The sequence below is a fragment of the Scardinius erythrophthalmus genome (genome assembly GCF_964197995.2).
Source record: "Scardinius erythrophthalmus genome assembly, chromosome: 3".
Classification (NCBI taxonomy): domain Eukaryota; kingdom Metazoa; phylum Chordata; class Actinopteri; order Cypriniformes; family Leuciscidae; genus Scardinius; species Scardinius erythrophthalmus.
The window spans coordinates 7,969,679-7,994,478 of record NC_138223.1 but is presented as its reverse complement, the minus strand read 5'-3'; the positions used below and the strand labels follow the sequence as shown (position 1 = coordinate 7,994,478).

Below are 24,800 nucleotides of genomic sequence, written 5' to 3'. Positions count from 1 at the left end.
AACCAAAACACTCCAAACTGAATAATTATTTTGTGCATTGGCACTTGATAATGTTTATATATATGTATATATATATATATATATATATATATATATATATATATATATATATATATATATATATATGTTTATATAAAATACACACACACACATATATATATATATATAATGTTTATAAAACTAATAAATAATGTAGTTTGTGATATTCCGCGAAATAATTTAAAACATTCCATATTATCAAGCAACATTGTGATCAAGCTAATATTGTAATCTGTGAATAATTGGTGGAAAGTTCTCTCGTACCATCTAGTGGACATTCCTTTCATTTACAACCAGCGTCTGAAGAAATAACCTGTGGGATTTGATTGGGTAGCGATTCAAGGTTGCATAGCCACACGAAATATTTACATTTTGACTTCTAAACCAAATAAAACAGTGCATAGTGCAAATTATGAATATCAGAACTGGAGCAATTTTTTATTTATTTTTTTACTTTCCGATGCATGTTAAATTAAGTACAACCTGAAAATGTTCAACCTGATGTTCCTATTCCATATTAATGGACAAAGCAATTTGAACTTAAAAAAAAACAAAAAAAAAACTCCCCAAATATAAACTAACATTAGTAAGAGTTTCAAGGAACATTGAGCGAGAATGTTTGGAATTTAAAAGTTAACTGCAAAACAATACAACAAACATGAAGAACTAGAAAAATAAAGAATGAACATAGAACCTCCGAAACACACAGTGCCTTTTAATCTTTTGTGCAGCAAAATCTACTCCATTTGTTTTCAACCTTTAAACAAAAATAGTCTCGTGTCAGCCTCATGAATACAAAGTATAGTCTTGTAGTCAATGGCATTTTTGGGACACAGTTTATCGTCTTTTCCTACTTGTTCTCCACTTCCATTCAATCTCAGAACTAAACAGTATGAACATAAATAAAACATATACTGTTGCCATTATGACAGTCTCATACAGCTCTTGAACGACATCTGAATGAACTCTTTTCATCAGAAGTCAAGAATCTAAACAGCACGGTTGTCAAACAGGACGAGTTACCATGGCTATACCACCCTTCACTGGGGGGAAAGCACTGAGAAGCTACTGTGTGGAAATCAAAGACACATTTTATTATCACAGTATTAACTTGACTCTCAGCATTAACAAAACGTGCAATTTATTCTCCCTCTCGCTTTCTCTTGCAAAAACAAAACATTTCTGTAAATGATGATTTGACGGCCTGTTCTAAGCTTCCGTTTTAGAATTTATCCGACACAATTCTTAAAGCCAGAAAAAAACAAATCACCCAAGTTTACTTGAAAAAGTGGACCAATACACAGTTGTAGTTGATATTATGTGAATGATCTATATATGCATGACACTGGCATATAAAGTTGCGAAATTGTGAATTATGATTGAATTCCATGTCAGTTTAGATGTCTTTTTATTCCATACATTTCCTTTAATCACACAGAACAAAATATAGTGGATATTAAAGTATCATTTTTGATATGTCTGAATAGATAGATCAAGCAGCCAGCGTCTAACGTCCTTGAGTCCACCCACCCCAGAAGCATCTCTTCTACTGAGTCACTGTTGGTTTGAGCAAACGTAAAGGCGTCTGAGGAGATAAGCAGTGAGTTCTGATTGCGTCTCAGTGACGTCTCATCTTGACTCGTCGCGTGGGAGCGTGGTCGTGTGTGTGGCGTGAGCCCGGCTCTCTCTCGTCAGTTCTCCTCCAGGAGTTTTCTGAACTGCTGTCGCCGTGACGTCTCTGTCGGGAGGGGAGGGAACGCCTCTGCAGCTCTTTGTCCATCTCTAAAATACGAGGCCTGAGGGAGGAACAGAGCAAAATGCTTTTAAGCTAAATGCATGTGTGGAATGTGACAACTTCGTTAGTCTTGAAGGATTAGGTCAAGCAGAAATGGAAATTCTATCATCATTTACTCACCCTCATGTCATTACAAACCTGTATGCTGTTACTTCCCCCCCGCAATGACAGTTCATAGTGACCCCAGCATAAAGGTTTGGAATGACATGAGGGAGAGTAAACGATGACTGATTCCTTTAAGCACTTAAGCAAGCCGGTTCAGCAGGGTGATGTGTTTTTGGACTTTATACTGCATCTTGCAAAAGCAAAAATCTGTAGTTACCAAACACATCGTAGAAATACCCTCCATGCTTATCTCTCTCCTACTTTATCATTCAAAAGTATGGGGTCGCTAAGATTTTTAAAGAAATTTCTTATGCTCACAAAGGCTGCATTTATTTGACCAGAAAAACAGTAATAATAAGTGAAAGATAATTACTATTTAAAATAACAGGTTTTATTTCAATATGTTTTAAATTGTAATTTACTCCTGTGATGGAAAGCTGAATTTTCAGCACCAGTAACACCAGTGCCACTAGATTGCACTGGATTTGGTAGTGCTGAGGGGGGGGGTATTGTTCATTTTTTCATAAAATTTATATTGTTTTGCATTAACAAGAGCAGTAACTAATGATATTACGCGTCTATTTCTTGGATATGCACGTTTTACAGTGAAGCGCTGAGCTAGAGTTGAGATGCAGATAAAATTATTATTTTTTTTTTTAAATGTAAATATTCTACTCTTATTAAATGTATCATTGTTCTTCTATAGTATCACACTGAACTGACCGACAGCTTGTGCTTATATCTCATATATACTTTTTTATATACTTTTAAAACCTGGGTTGCTGCTAATTCTTGTATATAGAAATATTGTACTATCTTTCTAGAATACAGGAAGTTCTCTCTCTGCTGTATTGGTTTTTAAGTATTTTGTTTTTCTTAAAAAATTGTGTGTTTTGTATATATTTATTTCTATTTATATTTCACCGTTGGTTGATTAGTGAGAAATTCAAGTTTGATTTCTTTGTTTGTCTGGTATATGTGAAGAAATTGTCAATAAAGTTGACCTTGACCTTGAAAAGGAGTGCTCTTTAATTCTTCACAATTGGAAGATTACGTTTTTGATGAGACTTCTTGACATTTCCTACTTCATACTTCAGAACAAGAAGCATCAAACTTTGACACATTTATTTCTTGATGATTTGATATTTTATAATAGGAATTTCATAATATCTAAATGTAAATTAATTAAAACATTTATAATTTAAAAAAGCTATATTAGGTGGAAATGGCTAATAAGCCAATAATTCTTTGCCACCATCTACTGGTTATAGTTGTAATTTCCTCTCTTTTTTATTTTAAAATAAAGTGTTTGCCACGTGTTAGATTTCCTACATCTTGAAACTTTTACAAAAGAACAAATACATGTATACATACATACATACATACACATACATGCAGGGTCCGAAATTAACACCCGCCAAGCGCCAAATGCGGGTAGATTTTCCGTTTGGCGAGTATATCTCAAAAGGCTATCCGCCACAGTGGCGGGTGAATGTTCATACCAAAATAATAAAATTGTCAGCGCGCACGCGCTCTTCTGCCTCCGAGCAGAGAGAGAGAGAGAGAGAGCGCGCGCGAGTGAATGAGCCCCGGCCGCGTGCGCGCACTCACTATTCAGAGCGGACAAGCGTCAAGCTTTCCTGTACTTTTTGACAGAGCTTCTTTGCAGCTCAAGTCGGCGGTGGTGTGTACGTACAGTTAACGCTCTACGTATATACGTGTACGTATATATCTGTTGACGGCGCTGAGGAAAAAGGATATGTGAAGCTGCCGCCACTGGAAGAAGCGGTCGCCCCAAAAAAGCCGTGCAGAGCGTCTTCAGCACTCGCGGATCGTGCATACTCCGCCGCTGGCCAGGCTGCTTCTGCTTTAAGTTACATTTTGGCCGTTCTTTTCTCGATAAAATTAGTTTTCTCATAGCGTTTGCAACGCAATACTCGTTCCCTTATCTCTCATGGAACCGAGGTTACGTAAGTAACTTAACCGAGGACGTTCTGCCTTCCCTTCCACATGAGTCAGGAAACAAAACTGACAAAAAAAAATAATAATAATTATTTTACCCCAATGATAGTAATATTTCATATATTTTGATCAATATATATAGTTTTTTTATTTTTTTATTATACATTTCAAATTTTGCTCTGGACAATTTTTTACGTTTGTATTCAACATAATTTGCCTACCTTATAATCTCAATTAAAAGTACTTGAATGAATGTATATGTGACAAAAAAAAAAGGCTGTTTATTATTTTGGCCGGTAAAAAATATGCTTGGCTGGTGGATTTTTTCATCTACCAGTCCCCGTGGCAGGTGAGCCAAAAAGTTAATTTCGGACCCTGCATACATACATACATACATACAAAACAAATTTTTTTTGGTCATCATATTAAAATTAACATTTATACTGGATAATATTTAGAGCGTTGTAGTGCTGGAAAAAGTGTGAAGCACTTGAAAGACCTTGAAAAGTGCTTGAATTTCACTCTCAAAAGGTTGTGCGAACACCAAAATGAATAATATAAAAACAGACTATTTAGTCTAAAAGACTATTTCTGCCACAATACCATGGTTAACAGTTAGCGCTAATACATGATTAAACCCATGGTGAATGTTGGTGATTTGAGGATTGAAAAGCCTTCTATAACTTGTTTATTCATGTTACAGTGTTTCTCCTGATTTCCTCGTCAGCGCTGTCTGATCTGATATCTATTGTTCACATCAGATAATTTGCACTGAATTTGACTGCTTCCCACTAGATCTCGCAGCAATGTTTAACACAGCGGTAGGGATGGGAATTGATAAGAATTTAACGATTCCGATTCCATTATCGATATTGCTTATCGATCCGATTCCTTATCAATTCTCTTATCGATTCTTATTGGGTGAGGAACTAAAAACAAATTTGTTTGTATTAACTCGCTTTAATATCTGATCAAATTGATAATTTTCACATTAATTGGTCCGGACAAAAAAATAAATAAAACTGCCATTTATGTGCCATAAAAACTAAAAACACAGACTGAAAACAGTAAAGGAAAAGCTTGTGCCTTTTGGAATATTAACAGTGCTCATTGGGATTAGGCTATTGAGTTACTTAAACAATCTTTGTCAAATAATACACGGGTTTTCTTCACATTTTGAACGTTTTTGTTTCCATTTGTTTAATTTCAAGATATGATGTGACTTATCCATTGTTGTTTTTACAGCTACAAAGCTGGGAGCAGTAAATGATATTCAGTCACATTATACACGCTTTTAACATTAAATAAAGCACATAAATAGTACCTGGTATTATCATTGACACTTTCGCGACGTCGCAGTAAAATAGGATCCGTTTCAAATAGAATCGTCGCGTCTGGTTAAACTTTGATTATGAAAAATGATACTTTTTATCGCGTGTCGCGCCGTCGCGTCGCATGTAGTTAGGACGCGGTCAGAGCGCTTCTGCCTCGATGCCATGTTTACTCATAGTGTTTGCTACATTCCGAACCAAAACAACGCAGCACGTGTGTGACGTCGTGTCACATTTCGACGAGCGGAACCGATAAGCGGAATCGTTAAGCAGGCACGCTAACGGTTCCAAGGAATCGATTCACTGGGCACCGGTTCTGAAGAAGAACCGGTTCTCGGTTCCCATCCCTACACAGCGGCGAAATCAAACACTTTCTCCCTGGATCTCCCAGTGCTGTGTAGTAACGGTAGTAAATGTAGTCACACCGGCAGGAAAAGTAGTCTCAGGGCCGGTTTACACCTGGTCACTTCATGTGTTTTTACTGATCAGACACAGCCACGTCCAAGTGATCAGAGGGCGCGGGCGCTTCCTGCTGTGTGACGTGTGCGCAGACTGGTGCATAGATATATATACACTAGATGTCGCCTTAAAGACATTCGTTCCAATGAACTGCCGTAGACAAGGCAACATCTAGTGTATATATGCACCAGTCTGCGCACACGTCACACACCAGGATGCGCGAGCACCCTCAGATCACTTGGACGTGGCTGTGTATAAGAGGTAAAAACGATATAAATACTGTTCGTTTTCTCACACAAACCGCTCGTTTCGTGTCTTAGGCCATCAATGTGTACTTACGATGGGGAATTGTTTAATTTGGACGATGGGGAATTGTTTTAATTTGGACTGTGCATGCTCTTTGAGACAGTGACCATAGACCTGCATTAAATGACTGAGAGACAAGAACGGTTTGACCTAAAAATATCAAAATTGAAACTACTGCGGAAAAAAAGACACCTACATCTTGGATGCCCTTGGCTTGAGGTAAGCTAAAACATACCAAAATTAAATTTCAAAGTGAACTATCCCTTTAACTTTTAATGAAGATGATTGTGAGTCACTTTCAGTTTTATTTGAGGTAGTTTGCGCTAGGCTTGATGAAGAGATAATCCGCCGCGGTGATGCATATCTGGCTATAACATGACATATAACCTATGACACGCTCTCACACGTTTATTTTTAGCATTGTTGGGAGGAGTGTGGGGATGTGGTTTCAACAACCAGATGCATTTAGACTTCTTTCCACTTTCTATTTTTTTTTTTTTATTCTACTTTCGTCTGTAATGCGGCCCAGAACACCTCCAGAAGTGGTTTGAGCAATCGGATTTAAATCCGTCTCGAATGCGTTTCGGAGAGCATTTACACCTGGGCCCGTATTCATAAAGATTCTAAGAATCCTCTCAGAAAACTCTTAATTTAGCTTAAAAACTTTTACGTAGGAGTCTTAGCTTAAGAGCAATTCGGGACTGATCTGAGAGCAACTCTGAGTAAGGAAAAGACAAAAACTTTTATCTTAGTAAGAAGGCGGGGTTGACCCCGTTGCTATGTATGACACAATCTTTTGAAGACTGTGATTGGTTGGTTGTCCAAGAAGGGGAAAAAAGTGATTTTAAGTATAGGGTCTATTCTAAGCCTTCACTTTGAAATTACATGCGTAATTTTTCCTATTTGACCGTTCTCACACACACACATTATATAAATCCTTATTTTATTAACCATGCTGTTGATTTCCTATAAGGTATTTGCTTGGCTTAGAATGATAAAAATTGTTCCACTCTTTCTAATTACACTGATTGTTGGCATGTCTATTTAAATGGTGGTTTGAATGTTGGTTTTAATGTATCAAACATGGAATTTTCCGAGTTGCCAAATATCGTAATGTAGTGATTACTTTCATTTCGGGCGCTATGGCATTTCTGCGCTGTGTTGGAGATATTAGCGTGTCTCTAAAAAGATCTGTCACAAACATGATCCCTGCATGATCTAATTTAAAGCGTCTTATTAACTCACTGTCATCCATTGTCTGCAACACATTTCTTCTCCTTCTTCGTCTTTCTGCCATTTTCTCCTCTGCTAAAGAAACTCTTAAGCCTCTTAAAAGTCCTCGTCCGTGCTCCTAACAATTTTGACCTTAAGACCTCTTTTAAGGGTTAAGATGCTTTCTGAATTACTTTTTTCTTTACTAGGATTTTTTCTTTAAATTTAAGAGTAAACGCCCACATTTCTAAGAATTTTCTTAGAATTTTGTCACTAGGAGCTACTCTTTGCATTAAGATTCTTTATGAATACGGGCCCTGGTCTTTTCACGATCGGATAGCTATCCGATCACAGAAAACGCATTAAGTGGCCAGGTGTAAACAGCCCCTAAAGCCCTGGACATGATCCTTCAGAAATTATTCTAATATGCTGATTTGTTGCTCATTTATTTGCAATAGAAATCTTTTAATATAATGTTAAAGTAACTAGTGATTTGAAAAGAAACTTTTTAATTGAATGAACCCTTGCTGAAAAACAAAAAACAACAAAACCTTACTGACCCCACACTTTTGATCAGCAGGGTATGATTTCATTATTTTGCGGGATAATGGGGTTTACTAAGATAAACCAGAGTATAGTTGCACGTGATCTCAAGATGGCCGGTGGGTCCAACTTTAAGCAAACAAAACAGCTTTTCTACACTGGTCTTTTAGACACCAAATCAGTTGAAACATTTGTCATATTTACTTCTTTAGGTATAAAACCAATTGAATAAAGTAAATAAATAAATTACATTTGTGCACTTTAAATAATAAAACTAGGTTTTTATAATTTCTGAAGAAAATCCAGCCTGATCAACTGTCCTTAACAAGCCACACTTTTAGGTATTTATTAGTGGTGTAACGATCCCCTCATGTCACGATTCGATACATATCACGATACGATATTATTTCGATACTCTAAGACATATGATAAAAGGTTGACAAAAAATGCACTGTTGATTAAAATGCTAAATTTGACATTACATTGTTTGGACTTGGTGCTGGAAACATAATGCACAGAACAATAGAGACACCAGAATAAAAATATTCATGATTCTGAAGCTGAAAATACAGTTATTTTAGACGAATATTCTAGATATATTTATAATAATATAGGCCATAATACATTTGGCATTATCAGGACCCACAAATATTTATATATATAGTATATATATACAATATATACAGGACCCATTGTATTATTATACATTATATTGAACATTATATATAGTAGTTTATTGTAGTACTGACACTAAAACTCTGAAAACTTGAATTTTTTTCTCACACAGTAATTTTTGTTTTGGGTGAATCATACACATATTGTCACTATCCATGATACATATTGCATTTTTGTATTGTGATATATTGTGACACGATATATAGTTACACCCCTAGTATTTATCATGCCTACAGCACAAAGTGGGATGAGTTTTAGTGGGGTTACACTTAATTTTAAGGTTTCCTTGTTACAGTGTAATTATGCATTTAAGTACTTATTAATATTAATCAACACTATATACTTAGGGTTAGTTGCATGTAATTAAGCGTAATTTATTGTTATTACTAGAGTAAGTAAACAAGGAGGCTAAAATAGTTAGGGTTAGGGTTAGTAGCACCACTATGTAAACAGCATGAACGACTTTGCAAGTACCTGTGCGCAGCATCTGGGTCAGCCTTGCGGTGTGAGCGTTTGGCTTTGAGTGTGTGTCGTCTCTCCGAAGAGTGGATGGACGGGCTCCGTGAATTGGAGTCCAAGCGAGGGGCATCCGGCCTTGTTCTGCAATAAAACACACCAAGACTAATTATACACCCCCACATATGCTTCCAGAGCTTTCAAGAACAACTCTGACTCAACCAGAACAACTCACTTTCTGAGAATGATGACAGCTCTCCTCTCCTTGATGTCCTGGGGGCGGATGCAATGCGTGATGTCATCGGCTGCGTAGTCACTAAAATAAAAGAGCATGAGCAAGAATTTAATATTTTACTATAAACATGGCAGTACTTGTGAATTTTATCCTTTCAAGTACCATGTAAACTCCAAGGCAAATATGGCAATTATACACTACTATAGTATAAATCACCATGGAATTACCAGTAACACTCCACAATAAGGTTTCATTTATTAATATTAATTAATATATTATCTAACTAACATGAGCAACACATTTGTTAATCTTTGATAGTAAAAATCTAGCTGTTCAGTTTTTGTTCATGTTAGTTCACAGTGCATTAACTAATGTTAACAAACACAACTTTTAGTTTTTAATAATGTATTAGTAAATATTGAAACTAACATGAACTAAGATTAATAAATGCTGCAGAATTGCAGTTCATTCTTAGTTCATGTTAACTAATGTAACTAAACACATTTGTAATGTTTTAACTAACATGAGCAACACATTTGTTACTGTATTTGTTAATGTAGTTAACTAACGAAACCTTATTGTAAAGTGTTACCGAATTACCTTATCACTACAAATAATATCATGATAAGAATGTCCTGAACATGAATCGCAACACAGTAACGTTAGCGAGTGTCCGTGCTGGTAAAGCCCCCCCACCTGAGGACGGTGACGCTGCCGCGCCTCACGGGCAGGTGCAGCACGGGCTCGGACACGCGGATGGGCTTGAACTGGAACTTGCAGCCGAAGCAGAGCGCGCTATCGCTGAAGAACGACACGGACACGATCGGTCGCTCGAAGATGTGGATGGGGTCCACGTGGGACACGATGCAGCCCCCGGGCTGGTAGTCATTTATCACGGCGCTATTAACGAAGCCCTCCGGTATGACGCCGTTCGCCACAAGGCGATCGATGACCAGCTCGTGCACCCAGTCCGGGATCTCGTCCACCTCGCCTTTGGAGTACAGGCGCTCCTGCCCGGGGCCGCGCTTCTCGAGCTGCGAGCCGTACGTGTAGCCCTCCCCGAAGAAGTACTTGTTCCGCAGGGGCGCCCGGTCCACCGTGTGCTCCCGGTAGAGCCCCTTGTCTGCCTTGGCAACCACCTCGTCGATCTTTGCTTCGATGCGCGCGCACTCCTCCTGCGTGAAAATACTCGCTTGCTTAATGCCGCTCTTCACTTTGCGCGCCTCCGCGTCCCGCCGCTCCTCGTACTCACTATCATCGTCATCCGACGCGCGGTATTTGCGCTTCTCGCCGTTGCTGTGCTCGAAAACAGTGTCCCTGTGCGGTGTCATCGACTTCAGCTTCTCCCGCAAATCCGTAAAACCGGCCATTTTAAAGAGCAAAGTCCGAAATTTTGCGGAATTTTAAATGTTGTTTATCCTGAATTCACTTCAGGTCCCCATGTTAGAATATTAGTATCGGTCACTGAAGTAGTGCGAGACGTGACCGAAGGCCTGGAGCGGTGCCTCCTGCTTCCTCTTTCCCTGTTGTAGCAAATTAATCCAACCAAAGTTTCCACTGCCCCATTCCACGAGCAACCCGGCTGAGTGTGTAACGCGACGCAGAGAGTGTGTTGTCAATCACAGGCGGCGTTTTCCTGCGGTTCAGTCCCATAACATTAGCACGTAGCACAGCTGCGACACCGCTAGCTTCCAGTGCACACAGGTTTACAGCGGCATGTTGTTTGAATAGCACGCCTTCTGGTCACTGCAAGCTGTGCTGATCAGCTTATTATAATATATCCAAGAGATAGTAGTTATTCTGCTGCTTCAGGATTGTACAGAGCGGTGAAGAGAACGTAAACTCGTGTAACCAAAACTGTTTGAGTGGCTGCGCATGCGCGTCAAGCCTTGCACGTAGGCAACTAGGCATGAGGGTCTGGTCCAGTGACAGCCAATGAGCGACGCGGTCAGCTGTCAGTAAATCCCTTCAGCTATATAAGGCATTCTCGATTAAATTAAAGTATTGCCATATTTAAGCATTATTTTTGTTATTATTATAACACTAACTTGTAGACAGAAAAAGTACGGGTGAGAGTGGGAATGGGATGACCCAGGACAGACTCGAACCTGGGTCCTCAAGATCTCAACAGCTCTTACATGTCCGGAACACGTGCTGCTGATATCATTATTGTATTTTTTATAATTTTTATTCAATTACAACAACACAAATGTTCCATAAAACTAGAACAGCATTTCAATATTTTATTATTATTATAACTTCCTTGTATTATTTAAATTGAAATGAAAATACATCTTTAGTCATGGTCTTTTTTTTTTTTTGGATCAACATATTTTGTCATAAAAAGGGTTATGTAATAAAATAATTGATGTGCAAAAGTTGCAAGCCAGTTAAAAACCCATAATGTACAAGAGATCATTGTTTCTAAGGCTCAAATCTGAGGGGCATCCTTAGTAATCTCATTCTGCATAATGAAAACATAATTTTAAAACAGACAGCTATGCAGCTACCAATAATAATAATAATATGCTGTATTTTAATCTTATTAATTTATTAGATCATTATAGAAAACACAAATGTGAACATCATATTCCAGTTTCTCCAAAATACTGAGAGTTATAGACAATTACAGTAGGACAATTTATAAACTTAGGCTATACCAATAAATGTATTAAGAAATCTATAAAAAATACAAATTTAACAACCCACAGGCCCCATATGTTAACGAATAGCTAAATATACAAAGTTTGACTGAAAATTTGTCATTACACTACTTTGAAAACTACCATTTCATTGTCAGTCTGTGTGAGATAATAATGAGAGTGAAAAATATTACATTCATATTGTGTTCTCCTGAGTAACATCTCTCTTCAATCTAACTTGTATGTGCATGTGTTAAAAGATTAATACAAAAACATTTATACCTTGATTACTTTCATATCTAAGATATCAAGGAACAATTTTACATTACATGTTTTGATGCACAAAAGCAAGGCAAATAATAATCCATCTGTATAAATATTACGCATTCAGTACAAAAATAATGCTTTTCATTCATCGCGTGTGTTCTATACATAACATGTGATCAAATACACATGATTAGTGCAAACATCGCATTAAGAGGTTTGGTTTGTTTAGTTATGATGAGATGAACAATAAATAAAAAATTACACATACAGAATGCATGAACATGTGTTTTGTTACAGCATGGTGATTTCACTGGGTGGCAGCGTCAGCCTCTTCTCTCGCACAGAGAGCATATTCTCAATGTGCATGGCGATAACCCGACACAGCTCCAGACCCTACAAACAACACATATGGTCATAAACCACTCATTAATACTAGTCATACATGTGCTGAATGTGCGTTACCTGTTCCAGCTGTAACTGTGTGACACTGTGGTTGGTTAAGTCTCCTATCAGGATGTCCACATAAGGATAACTGGATCCAGCGCTGGGCCGCTGTGTGTGAGCTGACTGAACCAGCTTCAGCTGGAACTTCACCAGCATCTCCTGCCAATAGAAATTTAAAGTGCCCTTATTATGCTATTTTAAAGGTTTCTATATTTGTTTTGGAGATTTACAAGCATCCAAGGTCAAAAAACACTTTAATTTTCTCATAATATACTAATTTCTCAAAGTGTCTGAAAACGGTGTGTTTGTAGATTCAGTCTCTCTAAACCCCTCCTTTCCAAGAGCCTATTCTGCTCTGACTGTGTTTGGTTTGACGCTTTCAGTGAGTGCCGGAAACAAGCGCATGCAAAGTGGATTCTCAGCGCTGAAAACAGCATCTTCATTGAACAATAGTTCATGAACTCGTTCATATTTTGGGTGAACGTGAACTGAACGTACTGTATTACTGCCTGATGAACGTTACTGTGAACTCGTTCAATCTGGTGTCTGTGAACGCCACGCTCTCTCAGATTAACCTTGTTCAGTAAAGTGCCAGATTTCTATAGAGGTGTTTTTACGAAAACCCAGCTAAAACACACCGTAAACCGGCCTTAATATGTAGCGGAAAAAACACCCAATCTGGCAACACCAGCCGCCAGTGTCTACTGACTCTCTTGTTCGATCTTGTTCATCAAAATGAACAAATCTTTTTTCGAGTCATTTCGTTCATTTAAGGGGCTTTAAATGTTATACTTTTAACTGGCAAATTCCCAGAGCACATCCACCTACGCAATCTTGATCATATTCCGAATTAAGAAATCATTATAATGCAGTCAAAAATCTTTTATACAGGGAACATAAATAATTACTTTACCTTCCGAATCTTTCGTTCATTTGTCACGTGACAGACGGACTTAGTGAATGGAACGTTCATGAACGACTCATCACTTGCGTTACAAATCAAAACAAAAAGCAGCAAGGAGGCATCGTATGATCATTTAAACGAGTTTTATGACAAGGTCGGTGAGGGTGGGAAAACTCTGACGCATAGCTTCAGTGTTAAAACTGCTAAACTAATTGTCTATGGTTCTATATAGGCTGTGGCAATCATTTTGAAAAATAATATCTCGCAGCAACATGGAAAAAAAGAACTATGAACTAGTTCATTTTTGGAACTGTGAACTTAGTTCAAAATTTTGAGTATGAACTATGAACTGAACTAGTTCATTTTAAAATTTGTGAACTGAACTTTGAACTAGTTCATGTAGAAAGTGAACTTTCCCAACACTGTTGTTTGCAGTGGCAACCAATGAAGACCATAGGCGGAAGACCATAGATCATTATGCAAATTTGTTACATTGTTACGTATAGGTATGTAAAAGGAAGTGAGACTGGAATTTCTGACGACTCATTTCGGCAGTTCAGAATCGATTATTTCTTTTATGAGACAATAATTTTATTTGTCATGCACTTTGATCTTTCAAACTTTGCAGACCTTTTACATTCACAAACAGCTGTATAACACACTACATAAAAGGTTATATTCGAAAAAGCTTTATAAGGGCACTTTAATTTGTAAAACTGAAAACATTAGCTTTTGAAAGTCTGTGTGTGTTTGTAATACGCACATGAGTGTCTTTGTGCAGGAAGTTCAGTCCGTTCTGATTGACAGCGAGGATGCATGGTGCAGAGATGGTGCTGTTGCTGCTGCTTTGGATGTAAAAGAAGGACGATCCAAACATGGGAAATGCACACACCAAACCTGAAGCACACACACAAACACAATCATAGTTATCATAGTTTTATCTTATTTTAAAAAAAATTTAAAGTTAATGAGGGTGTTTGGCCTGATGAGAATAAAGTATACCCAGGAACTGGGATCTGGCCTGGTGAGGGTTCAGGCTTTGGACGGCATGTACATGTTGGGCAACCAGTTGCATCCACTGCTGAGGCCCCTGTCTCCCAAAGATCTCAACTGGGATGTACTCTGTCAACTCATGACTACAGAGAGAGAACATGTCAACATTTCAAGTCATTATGCTTTTGTATATTATTCCTTTTTTAATAGCAGGACACTTATATAGTTATATACAGATACTTGTAAAAAAGAGAAATAGACTGCTGTTTAAAAGTTTCAACAAAAATATTAAGCTGCTCAACTTTCAGCATTGATAATAATAAGAAAAGTTTCTTGAGCAGAAATTCAACACATTAGAATTATCTCTGAAGGGTGAAAATGAAGTAAAATGTAAGTATATAAAAAAAAGATTGTTAGTACAAATAAGGTTGTGTAAAGAATGTAGGATGTCTAAAGTTGAAACATACATAGTAGGTGTGTAGCGACTGTCTTTGGCTCTGTGTTTAAGAGCAGCAAGTTTGGCAAACTGGTTAAACTGCTGTTCACTGATCTTTCCCTGAGGTATGATATTCAGCAGACCCTTCACGTAGTCTGGCAGAACCTGTGCAAACACAAACACACATACAATTATGAAGGAATTATAGGTGCAGGTACATTTTAATTAGCATATAATTGTGCACTTTTTGAAAATGTCTGTAACATTATTAATAAAATGTGCTCCAGCAATTTATTATATTTACACTACCGGTCAATGTTTGGGGTTGGTAAGAATTATTATTCATTTTTTTAAGTTTGAAAGTTTCTTATGCTCACCGAGGCGGCATTTATTTGATAGAAATACAGTAAAAATAGTGATATTGTGAAACAGTATTATAAATTAAAATAACTGTTTTCTATTATGAATAATATGAATATATGTTAAATTGTAATTTACTCCAGTCTTCAATGTCACATGATCCTTCAGAAATCATTCTAATATGATGATTTGCTGCTCAGGAAACATTTCTGATTATTATCAATGAAGAAAACAGTTGTGCTGCCTAATATATTCGTGGAAATATTTATTTTTTCAGGATTTATTTGAAACTGTCACTTTTGATCAATTGAATGCATTCTTGCTGAATAAAAGTATATATATATATATATATATATATATATAAAAAAAATTCTTACAGACCCCAGACTTTTGAACGGTAGTGTATATGTCATTCTGCGTTCACGCCATGTCATAATTACAGTAATTACGAGATGACAACATGTGATGTCCTTTCAATGGAAACACTATCATGTGTTGCGGTCAGGTGGTAAAAGTCGGAGCTTCCGAGTTGTAATTACAAGTTCTATGAGGACGTGAACGCTTTTTACAAGTCGGAATCTTATAACAACGGTAATTCCGACATGGCATGAATGCACCTTAATGTACATTTTCTTAACACAGTGTCCTGGCCAGATGCAATGCCTGGAGGTTTCTAGCATCAGTGTTTTTTCTGTCCTCACTGAAATCCAAATACTGTCAGTATGAACATGGAAGAGACAGGATTGCTGGTTTGATGTTTCAGTGCATTGCAGCTGGTTAGGACGCGTGTGAGTAATGGCATATGATAAGACAGACATGTCGTGCCTGGTTATAGTGCATGGTGACACAGAGCTCGTTGTCAAACTTGAGCGGATGGGCCCAGATGACTCGTCTGAACCAGAAGCTGTAGTTGGTATCAATTTGCTCCGCTTCTGTTGCAATGTCTAATATATACTCTCGCTTATTGAGGGGCCGCACATTCTGACCTGTGTGACATAAAATATATGAGTGAATAAATCTGGTAGTGCAAGCAGAAGAATGCATAGTTATATTGTGCACAGCTACAGAATATACAATTTCATGCATAGAATACTTGAATAATGTACTTTTCCTACATTCGTTAAAATAAACAAGCATAGCATGCTGTGTAGAATAGCATATCCCACAATGCAATGCTCTTGACTTGACCTTTCATTTCCAGTGTGACTAATAAACCAGAGGTAAAGCAGCTGTAATTTTTTAATATGCCCTTTTTGACTCATTATTATTTAGTCTGATAAATTACTGAATTAAAAATGCAAGATGAGGTAATAACATAATAAAGAATACTTGTTTTTTAAAGTTTTTCTTTTGTATGCTGTGTATATTGCATTACATACCAATTTTTATGAATCAATACAAGTGCAAAACAGAGCATGTGGTCTAACCACTAAACCACGGGTTGGACAATGCAATGCACAGTATATAGAGAGCAATATTCAGTGTTCAGTTCGCTAATATTCCACTCTGAACATAGCCTTATAGAGGTGTAAGGACAGCAATCTGTACCTCTGTTGGTGACTATGAAAACTGTGTACTCATCCATTGCCTCCAGCCTTTGTAACGCCATCTCATAGCACAACTCCTCTATGATATCCAGTGCTACCTGCACACACAACAGATCAACATCTAGATAACTTACAAATATCATCACATGCAATAAATAGTATGAACTGTCAAAAAAGACAAGAGACATACGGAGCAGGTTTTGATCTTCAAATGTCTCTCAATTCCGCCGGGAAATAGAAACAGTTGCCGCTTCGAGCTTCGACCAGCCTGAAAACACATTCATGAACATAATTACATTGTAATTCATATTACATACTCTACTGATCAACAGATGTTTTTTACAAGCAATCTCTTTTGCTCACCCAGACTGCATTTATTTGATCAAAAATACAGTAAAAACAGTAAAAAAGAAGAAATAGTATTACAATTTAAAATAACTGTTTTCAATTTGAATATATTTCAAAATGTAATTCATTCGTGAGATGCAAAGCTTAATTTTCAGCATCATTACTCCAGTCTTCAGTGTCACATGATCCTTCAGAAATCATTCTAATATGATGATTTGCTGCTCAAGAAACATTTCTTATTATTATCAATGTTGAAAACAGTTGTGATGCTTAATATTTTTTTGTGGAAACGGTTTTTGTCAGGATTCTTTGATATGAACATACTTTTTTGTATCAATGTAAAAGTCTTTACTACCACTTTTGATCAATTTAATGCATCCTTGAATAAAAGTATGAATTATGTGTTATTGACCATTATGGCTTTGAGCTCCATACTACTGGGGTAAACACTCCTGCCACCAAACTGAAAGGTCTTTCTCAGATTCTGCTCACAAGCTTTAGCAATTCCTGGAGATCACACATTAAATAATGTTAGATCATCATGCGTCATAAAAATATTATTTTAATTTAGAGACTAACATAAGTTAAATGTGTACTGTATATGTGTGATGTATAATTACCATGAAAAAGCACTTCAGGACTTCTGCAGACGTCTCTGAGGAACTTGAGTAAGAATGGTTTGAGCACTTCAGAGCAGCGGTAAAAAGCAGTCAGAACGTAAAGCAAGCGCCAGCCCTTCTGACAGCTGTCACTGAAACACAACACAACACAACACTAACATACAGACCAGCTGAACACAGATTCATAACAAACAAGCCAATACACAAAAACCATCTCACGGTTTAGAGCTGGTATTGGCTGTAATCTGTCTGAGGACTTGACAGTAAGCCTCATCCTTCATCAGTCCATATTCACCCGTTAACTACAAAAACAATTGTGCATTTTAGTCAAAGCTAAAACTAAAACATATATCAAACACAACTGGGGTCTATGAGCCCTATGGGTAACAGTACAGCTGGTCCTATGGACGAGAGGTTGTGCTTTACCTTAAGGAAGGTGCAAACCACAAACTGCTCTGATTGGCCCCTGAGTGGATGATCTCCCATGAACTTCATTATGGCTACATACAAACCAAACCCAGACAGATATAAATCTTGAGATATGAAGCATTCCAAAAGAATAATAAACAAAAATAAAACCGACTGAGTGGCTGTGATTTATGTTTCATCTCACCTAGGAAAATTTCAGAAGCAACTCGGTTCATGTTGGGGTCAGTGAAGTCTATGAGGGACTCTGTGATAGGGTTCTGGAGGAAACAAGAGATCATCAGTTTTATATGTGTGTGTGTGTGTGTGTGTTTGTGGTGTACATACTGTATATACATAAGTCTCTTACGCTCACCAAGCCATTTATTTGATCAAAAATATAGTAAAACAGTAATATTGTGACATATTATTACAATTTAAAATAATTAATTTCTGTTTTAATAAACAATTTATTCCTGTAATAGTAAAGCTGAATTTTCAGCATCATTACTCCAGTCTTCAGTGTCACATGATCCTTCAGAAATCATTCTAATACGTTGATTTGGTGCTTAAGAAACATTTCTTATAATTATTAATGTTGAAAACAGTTTTGGTGCTTAATATTTTTGAGGAAACCATAATACACTCTTTTTCAAGATTCTTTAATCAAAAAATGTCACAAGCTTTTTTTCAGCATTTCTTTTAAACAGAAATCTTTTGTAACATTATAAATGTAAATCTTTACCATCACTTTTGATCAATTTAATGCATCCTTGCTAATATTGACCCCAAACTTTTGAATTGTAGTGTATATGTATTGTAGTGGACATGTATTTATATGTTTATGTACGTATGCATATAGTGGACGCAGTACCTTGCTGAATTTCACCATCTCTGCGGGGTCTTTGTTTCCTTTACCTTTTTTGGACTTATCCCTGAACGAATCACTAGTAACATAAAGAAAAGTACAACATCTGGACTCAGTCCTGTGTTGGATAATAAATATCATTATTGTTTTGTATTATAATAGCAGTAGCATCACTTTTACCTCTTGTTTCCATTAGACGTTCTGAAATATTTCTTAGCAAACTCCACCATGTTGTACTGGCTGTCCGAAATAATGTTGCCCTCAATTTCAGAGTCACCAAAATCCCCTAAACCATCAGACTAGCAATCACAAACAGACATAAAAACGAGTATGTAATATTAGTAATATTCCGTCAGACACATTTTGTTCAACTTAAACTCCAATATCTACTAACAGCCTTGTAGTAAATAGGAAATTCACATTTTTTATTTTCAAAGATCAAGAAAAAATTGAATACTGCATAAAATGTTTTAATAGTGCACTTTCATTGTCGCATCATTTGCTAACATTAAAGCTACACTGTGTAGGATTTTCTCCCATCTAGCGGTGAAATTGTATATGACTACCAACTGAATATTACTTTCTAGCCCCTCCCATTCCGAGGGCGTTTTAACTCCTACGGTGGCCGTATTATTTCAAATCTGCCGGCAGTCGCGAGTAATCTCCCCCTCGCATTCGTCACGGTGCCACCGAGTGTAAAAACGCGAAAGGCGAAGCTTGAATTTCCAGGTATGTCCCTCTTTGTCTAATGTATTTTCAAGATGGATGCGCAACATGGCTGCCACCATTCGAGCGTCTCGCTCGTATGTATTCTAAATTGCAGATTATACACTTACGAGAATACTTGATTAGTTGGTAGAAGTAATTACACATTAATGAGAATGTACAATTTTGAAAGAACAAAGTGTTTTTTGCTAAAATTCAATTTAAAATATTACGCAGTGTAGCTTTAAATGTTATGACATATAGAGCCAGATTTGCTAAACAGGGCAAACTATTGTGAAAAAAAAGTGCAATTCCAAATCTACAAACAATACTCAAATTAAAGCACACAGACACAGCGGGATTATTTCCATAATGACCAACACAATCTACCCATAGCAGCGCAAATTAGCGTCTGGTTTAAGACGTGCTTTTTTGGGCGGTAAATAATGCCACAAATACCAGTAAATTGATGAGTGCAAACCTTAGTAAATCACCTTGCATGATTCATTTAAATATTCTCCTCCCATAAATTTTGCATCTGAAAGTGAAACTCCTACAAATGCATACGTAATAAGGTCAGCCGCAAAAATAACCCTGTCCATTGCTTTTCAGTGCTATTCTTTTCCACTGCGTGTCTGTAGTAAATCCTGACAGTAGTTTTTTTTAATACCAAAAGAGGGTTTGTGCTGGAGCAAGCTGTTTATAAATCTGACCCAAATATATTGGCATTATATCAGCCATCAAACAGCTTGTCATAGTGATATCGGCATCAGCATTTTTATATGCTGCATGAATGAAATTGTGTTTCTATACCTCAAGTGAGGGGTCTAGTTCATGTGCAGCTGCAGTGGAGGCCACGGCGAGAGCGATAGCTCCTGATGCTGCCACTCGACCCTGTCTATCCCTCGGCTCATCTCTTCTATCTGCCGGGAGACTCAGGAAATCAGGAGCAGCTACAGGAATCACACACTCCATGGGGAACGCTCCACTCCGACCCTGCACTGCACCATACTTCCAGCCTGAAAAAACAAACATAACCTTATGACAGCTTATTATTTCTGAATTCCACTTTTTTTAACATCTTAATAGATGATGGCATTAATAGATATCTGTTTTCATCATGTGACAAAATATATCTAATTTCTAGTTGTTACACAATTTAAAGCATCCTATAAACAAAATATATCTAAAAAAGGTCATATGTTAAATGTCGGACCAAAATCTGGTGTGCCTCTCTTTAGCTCCTCGAGGTAAATGACTTTTTTCTTCACCACACAGCCGTAACTCTGACCTGAAACACAAATGCACATGCATACTGTACCATGAAAATGTCACAATTCTTTCTCTAAAATGCATGCACAGCAGTTTAAGTATAGTCATGCACTGTACGGGACCCCCCCCCCCCCACCCCACCTCATGGATCTCCTGGAGTATCAAGGACAAGCCTGTCCCAAGGTTAACTGCTGATCCTCCTTGATGGAATGCAAATATATTGAGCTCATTCGAGAATCTCTTCCTGTAGAGTAATTTCCTAATCTTTATGGACTCAAAACTAAACAAATCACTGTACTTTTGTGTTATTGTCATCCGTTCAAAAATGTGGGGTTGTACAATTTTGTACTTACCAAGGCTGCATTTATTTGATCAAAAATACAGTAAAAACTGTAAAATTGTTTCTGTAAAATTTTAAATAACTCTATTTTCTATTTCTATAAAATCTATTTGAATATATTTCAAATTGTAATTTAATCCTGTGATGCAAAGCTGAATTTTCAGCATCATTACTCCAGCCTTCAGTGTCACATGATCCTTCTGAAATTATTCTAATATGCTGATTTGCTGCTCAACAAACATTTCTTTAAAAACAGTTGTGCTGCTTAATATTTTTGTAGAAACTGTGATATATTATACATATATTTACTGCCACCTTTGATCAATTTAAAGCATGAATAAAAATTTTAATTTCATAAAAAAAAAAAAACGTTTGAATGGTAGTGTACTTTAACTCAATGGGATGAGATCAGCAATATATTATATTCGGGTGCCAAATATTTTACCCTGCTAAAAACTGCGTGACATCACAGCTTGTGGGAAAGACCTATAGATTTTAATGTGATTTTAATGACTGCATTTCTCACCCTCCTCTAATCCATCCATGGCCTGCAGACGAATGATATCTCCTTTATGGAAGTTTAAAAGAGCTCTGTCCTCCGTAATGAAGTTTCTCTCTGCTACAACGTACTCAGAGTCCTGCGGAGGAAGTCAGAAGTACAGCATTGCACGTTAACACAAAATCAGAGCCGTCTTTGGCAGTGTAACAGCACCTTAAAGTCACCATGAAATCAAAATTGAATTTTATTATTCATTTATTATTATTATTTAGTATTTATTATAAATGATTTATCTTTTTTTAAATGAATGCGCCCTTGTAATCTTTAATCAAAATAACTCCCTCTCGCAGCGACATCTCTTCTCTTCTCTGATGACGTGTTAAGTGGCACGAGGGCGGGACAACCTGTCACTCACATCAATCAAGTCCCGCCCTACATTTTTTCTTGTTCGAGAAGCCATTTCACTCACATTTCCATCCCAGTCGGGAAGAAAAGAGAATATCGCAATTTCATGATAACTTTAAGAAATGACCAGAAGAGATATCAAAGCCTCCTCCGTACCTTCTTAAGATGAGAGATGAAGAGATCAATCATCTGTTTGATCTGAGGAGCTTTGGCTGAAAACAGAATCAGTTTCTCATTCATCAGATTAAACTCCAGCATGTTCTGAGACGGGATGGTCACAAACAGGATGTCTGTGTAGCTGTGGGAGAGAGCGAGAGTTGTGGTACTCGATCTTTGACAGACGGTTAAATGGCTGGATGGATGACGCACCTGTACGGACGGAGCACTCTGAAGTAGTCTGGAGCTGCAGAGCTGCTTTTCACTGTCTTTAGAAGTTTGATCCCAGAGTGAGACACTGCCAACACCTGCACTCCAGTTCCCACACTGCCCTACACACACACACACACACACACACTGGTGACACATCAGACATAAACTGAATTCATACTAAAAGTCTGCCAGCAAAAGGAACTCACAGAGGCAGGAAAAAGGCGAGAAAAATAAATCTCCCATGATTCCCTGGCAGCAGCAACCACAGCTTTCTTCACAGTCTCATCCGGAACATCTGTGTTCGGCTCGATGCCATATTGAGCTATGAAATAAACACACATATCATAGTAACAGATCAGTGTAGTCATCAAAAACATTAAACTAAACAGAAAATAAATTTAACTATAAATTAATTCCTTCCTCACCAAACAAGGATTTCATCTTCTGTCTCTCCTCTTTAGTAATGCGCACACAGGCCTCTGTAAATGTGTCATTGACAATCTGAAAAACATCATTTAAAGGTGAGAAATAAACAACAAAAATATGGAATGAAGAGAGAAAATGAAGAGAGTAAAGCAATGTATTTGCAAAAAAAATTCAATATTTTAATAAAAAATTTTGGCATCAGTATGTTTTTATTTTTCTGCGTGTGCATTAAATTTATCAAAAGAGTCAGTAAAGACTTTAACACTGTTACAAAAAATGTATTTCAAACTTTCTATTCATCAAAGCAAATGATATTATGAAGGCAATGAGTTGAGTCCGCCTCACCTGTTTGAATATGAGGTTCAGCACTAGCGGATGGTTCCAGCTGTCTTTGGGGTAGAAGACCTACAATAATGTGTACAGCAGCATTAGTGCTGAAACTGTTCTGTGTTCAAGGTGATCTACGACATTTACAAAATACACACACACACACCTCCTTCCTGAGGCAGATTTTCCAGGGGACGTTTGTGTAGGTGTAATGCTCTTCTGTGCTGCTCCTCTGCAGCTGTGTTTGGATGCTCTCAGATTCCACTGGAAGATCTCGGGACACTGTGTGTGTGTGTGTGTGTATGACAGATGGAGAAATAGAGATGGTTGAGGACATACAGTATGCATTATATACAGTATGTATACTGCTATCCAAAATTTGGGGTCGGTAAGATGTTTTTTCTAATGTTTTTGAAGTCTGCTCATTTATTTGATCAAAAATACAGTGAAAAAGGTAACACTGTGAAATATTAGTACACTTTAAAATAACTGTTTCTATACTCATATATTTTAAAATGTAACTTATTTCTGTGATGGCTGAATTTTCAGCATAATTACTCCTTAATGATCCTTCAGAAATCATTCTAATATGCTGATATATAGACCTATAAACATTTTTGCCGTTTAATATTTTTGTGAAAACCATGATACATTTTTTCAAGTTTCTTGTATGAATAGAAAGTTCAAAAGAACAGCATTTATTTGAAATAGAAATCTTCTGTAACATTAAAAATGTCTGTCACTTTTGATCAATCCTTGCTGAATAAAAGTATTAACTAAAAAACCTTCTTAACAATAGTGTGTATCCCTTACAAAAAGATGGTTATACTACAATACTTCGTTACCGTACCATTGGTACTATATCATTACCATATTTATTTGCTATAGTATTTAGAGAAAACCATGGTAATGCCATCAAGGTAGTGCTCAAAAAGAGATTAAACTGTGATAATACCATAATATCTGTTGTAAGCGATGTGTGTGTGTGTTTGTGTTGTTCACCTGGTGGTGGTAAAGTCAGTGGTGGTTCTGGTGCTTTCTTCTTGCTGCTTTTAGTTGGTTTGAGGCCTCTATCTCTGGACACAGCGGCTGAAGCGAGAGGCTTTCTCTACACAAACAGTTACACACAGCACAAGATGTTATATTTTGCGAAGACAAACATTTTGTGCACACTACGACCAGGAATGAGTATAAAGAAAGAAAAGCAAATTCAATCTGTTCACCATATAAAGCGATCAAATTTTTTAAAAACACTCAATTCATAGGAATGAATGAATGAATGAGGCATTTATATAGCGCGTTTCATATGTACTACAGTATACCCAAATAAAAACGCTTTACAATCATATCAGGGGATCTCTCCTCAACCACCACCAGTGTGCAGCATCCACTTAGATGATGTGACGGCAGCCACAGTACAGCGGCGCCAGTGCGCTCACCACACACCAGCTACAGGTGGAGAGGAGAGAGAGTGATAGAGCATATTCAGTGGATGGGGATTATTA

The 24,800-nt window shown here is 37.2% G+C and overlaps 2 protein-coding genes across 2 annotated transcripts in view; both read right to left on the bottom strand.

The window, feature by feature from the left end:
• Positions 1 to 449: 449 nt before the first annotated feature.
• alkbh5 (alkB homolog 5, RNA demethylase) lies at positions 450 to 11,068 on the bottom strand. The gene is made up of 4 exons (XM_081361681.1): positions 9,815 to 11,068; positions 9,119 to 9,199; positions 8,902 to 9,027; positions 450 to 1,835 (listed from the first exon to the last, which is right to left on the bottom strand). The coding sequence occupies exons 1-4, from the start codon at positions 10,486 to 10,488 to the stop codon at positions 1,658 to 1,660; spliced, it is 1,059 nt and encodes a 352-aa protein (XP_081217807.1). The 5' UTR covers positions 10,489 to 11,068; the 3' UTR covers positions 450 to 1,657.
• Positions 11,069 to 12,310: 1,242 nt separating this feature from the next.
• Positions 12,311 to 24,800, bottom strand: part of myo15ab (myosin XVAb) — a gene marked incomplete at its 5' end in the record, with an annotated part of 46,078 nt that continues 33,588 nt past the window's right edge. The window contains 25 exons of the mRNA XM_081362349.1: positions 12,311 to 12,420; positions 12,490 to 12,630; positions 14,139 to 14,272; positions 14,378 to 14,511; positions 14,836 to 14,969; positions 15,990 to 16,150; positions 16,713 to 16,809; positions 16,902 to 16,979; positions 17,472 to 17,566; positions 17,680 to 17,810; positions 17,899 to 17,981; positions 18,106 to 18,179; positions 18,293 to 18,365; positions 18,959 to 19,031; positions 19,133 to 19,251; positions 20,471 to 20,676; positions 20,874 to 20,948; positions 21,796 to 21,907; positions 22,330 to 22,471; positions 22,543 to 22,661; positions 22,749 to 22,864; positions 22,968 to 23,043; positions 23,314 to 23,373; positions 23,462 to 23,577; positions 24,298 to 24,403. Coding sequence (XP_081218475.1) covers positions 12,319 to 12,420; positions 12,490 to 12,630; positions 14,139 to 14,272; positions 14,378 to 14,511; positions 14,836 to 14,969; positions 15,990 to 16,150; positions 16,713 to 16,809; positions 16,902 to 16,979; positions 17,472 to 17,566; positions 17,680 to 17,810; positions 17,899 to 17,981; positions 18,106 to 18,179; positions 18,293 to 18,365; positions 18,959 to 19,031; positions 19,133 to 19,251; positions 20,471 to 20,676; positions 20,874 to 20,948; positions 21,796 to 21,907; positions 22,330 to 22,471; positions 22,543 to 22,661; positions 22,749 to 22,864; positions 22,968 to 23,043; positions 23,314 to 23,373; positions 23,462 to 23,577; positions 24,298 to 24,403 — 2,757 coding nt within the window. The 3' untranslated portion in view covers positions 12,311 to 12,318. The remainder of the gene's footprint in view (positions 12,421 to 12,489; positions 12,631 to 14,138; positions 14,273 to 14,377; positions 14,512 to 14,835; positions 14,970 to 15,989; positions 16,151 to 16,712; positions 16,810 to 16,901; positions 16,980 to 17,471; positions 17,567 to 17,679; positions 17,811 to 17,898; positions 17,982 to 18,105; positions 18,180 to 18,292; positions 18,366 to 18,958; positions 19,032 to 19,132; positions 19,252 to 20,470; positions 20,677 to 20,873; positions 20,949 to 21,795; positions 21,908 to 22,329; positions 22,472 to 22,542; positions 22,662 to 22,748; positions 22,865 to 22,967; positions 23,044 to 23,313; positions 23,374 to 23,461; positions 23,578 to 24,297; positions 24,404 to 24,800) is intronic.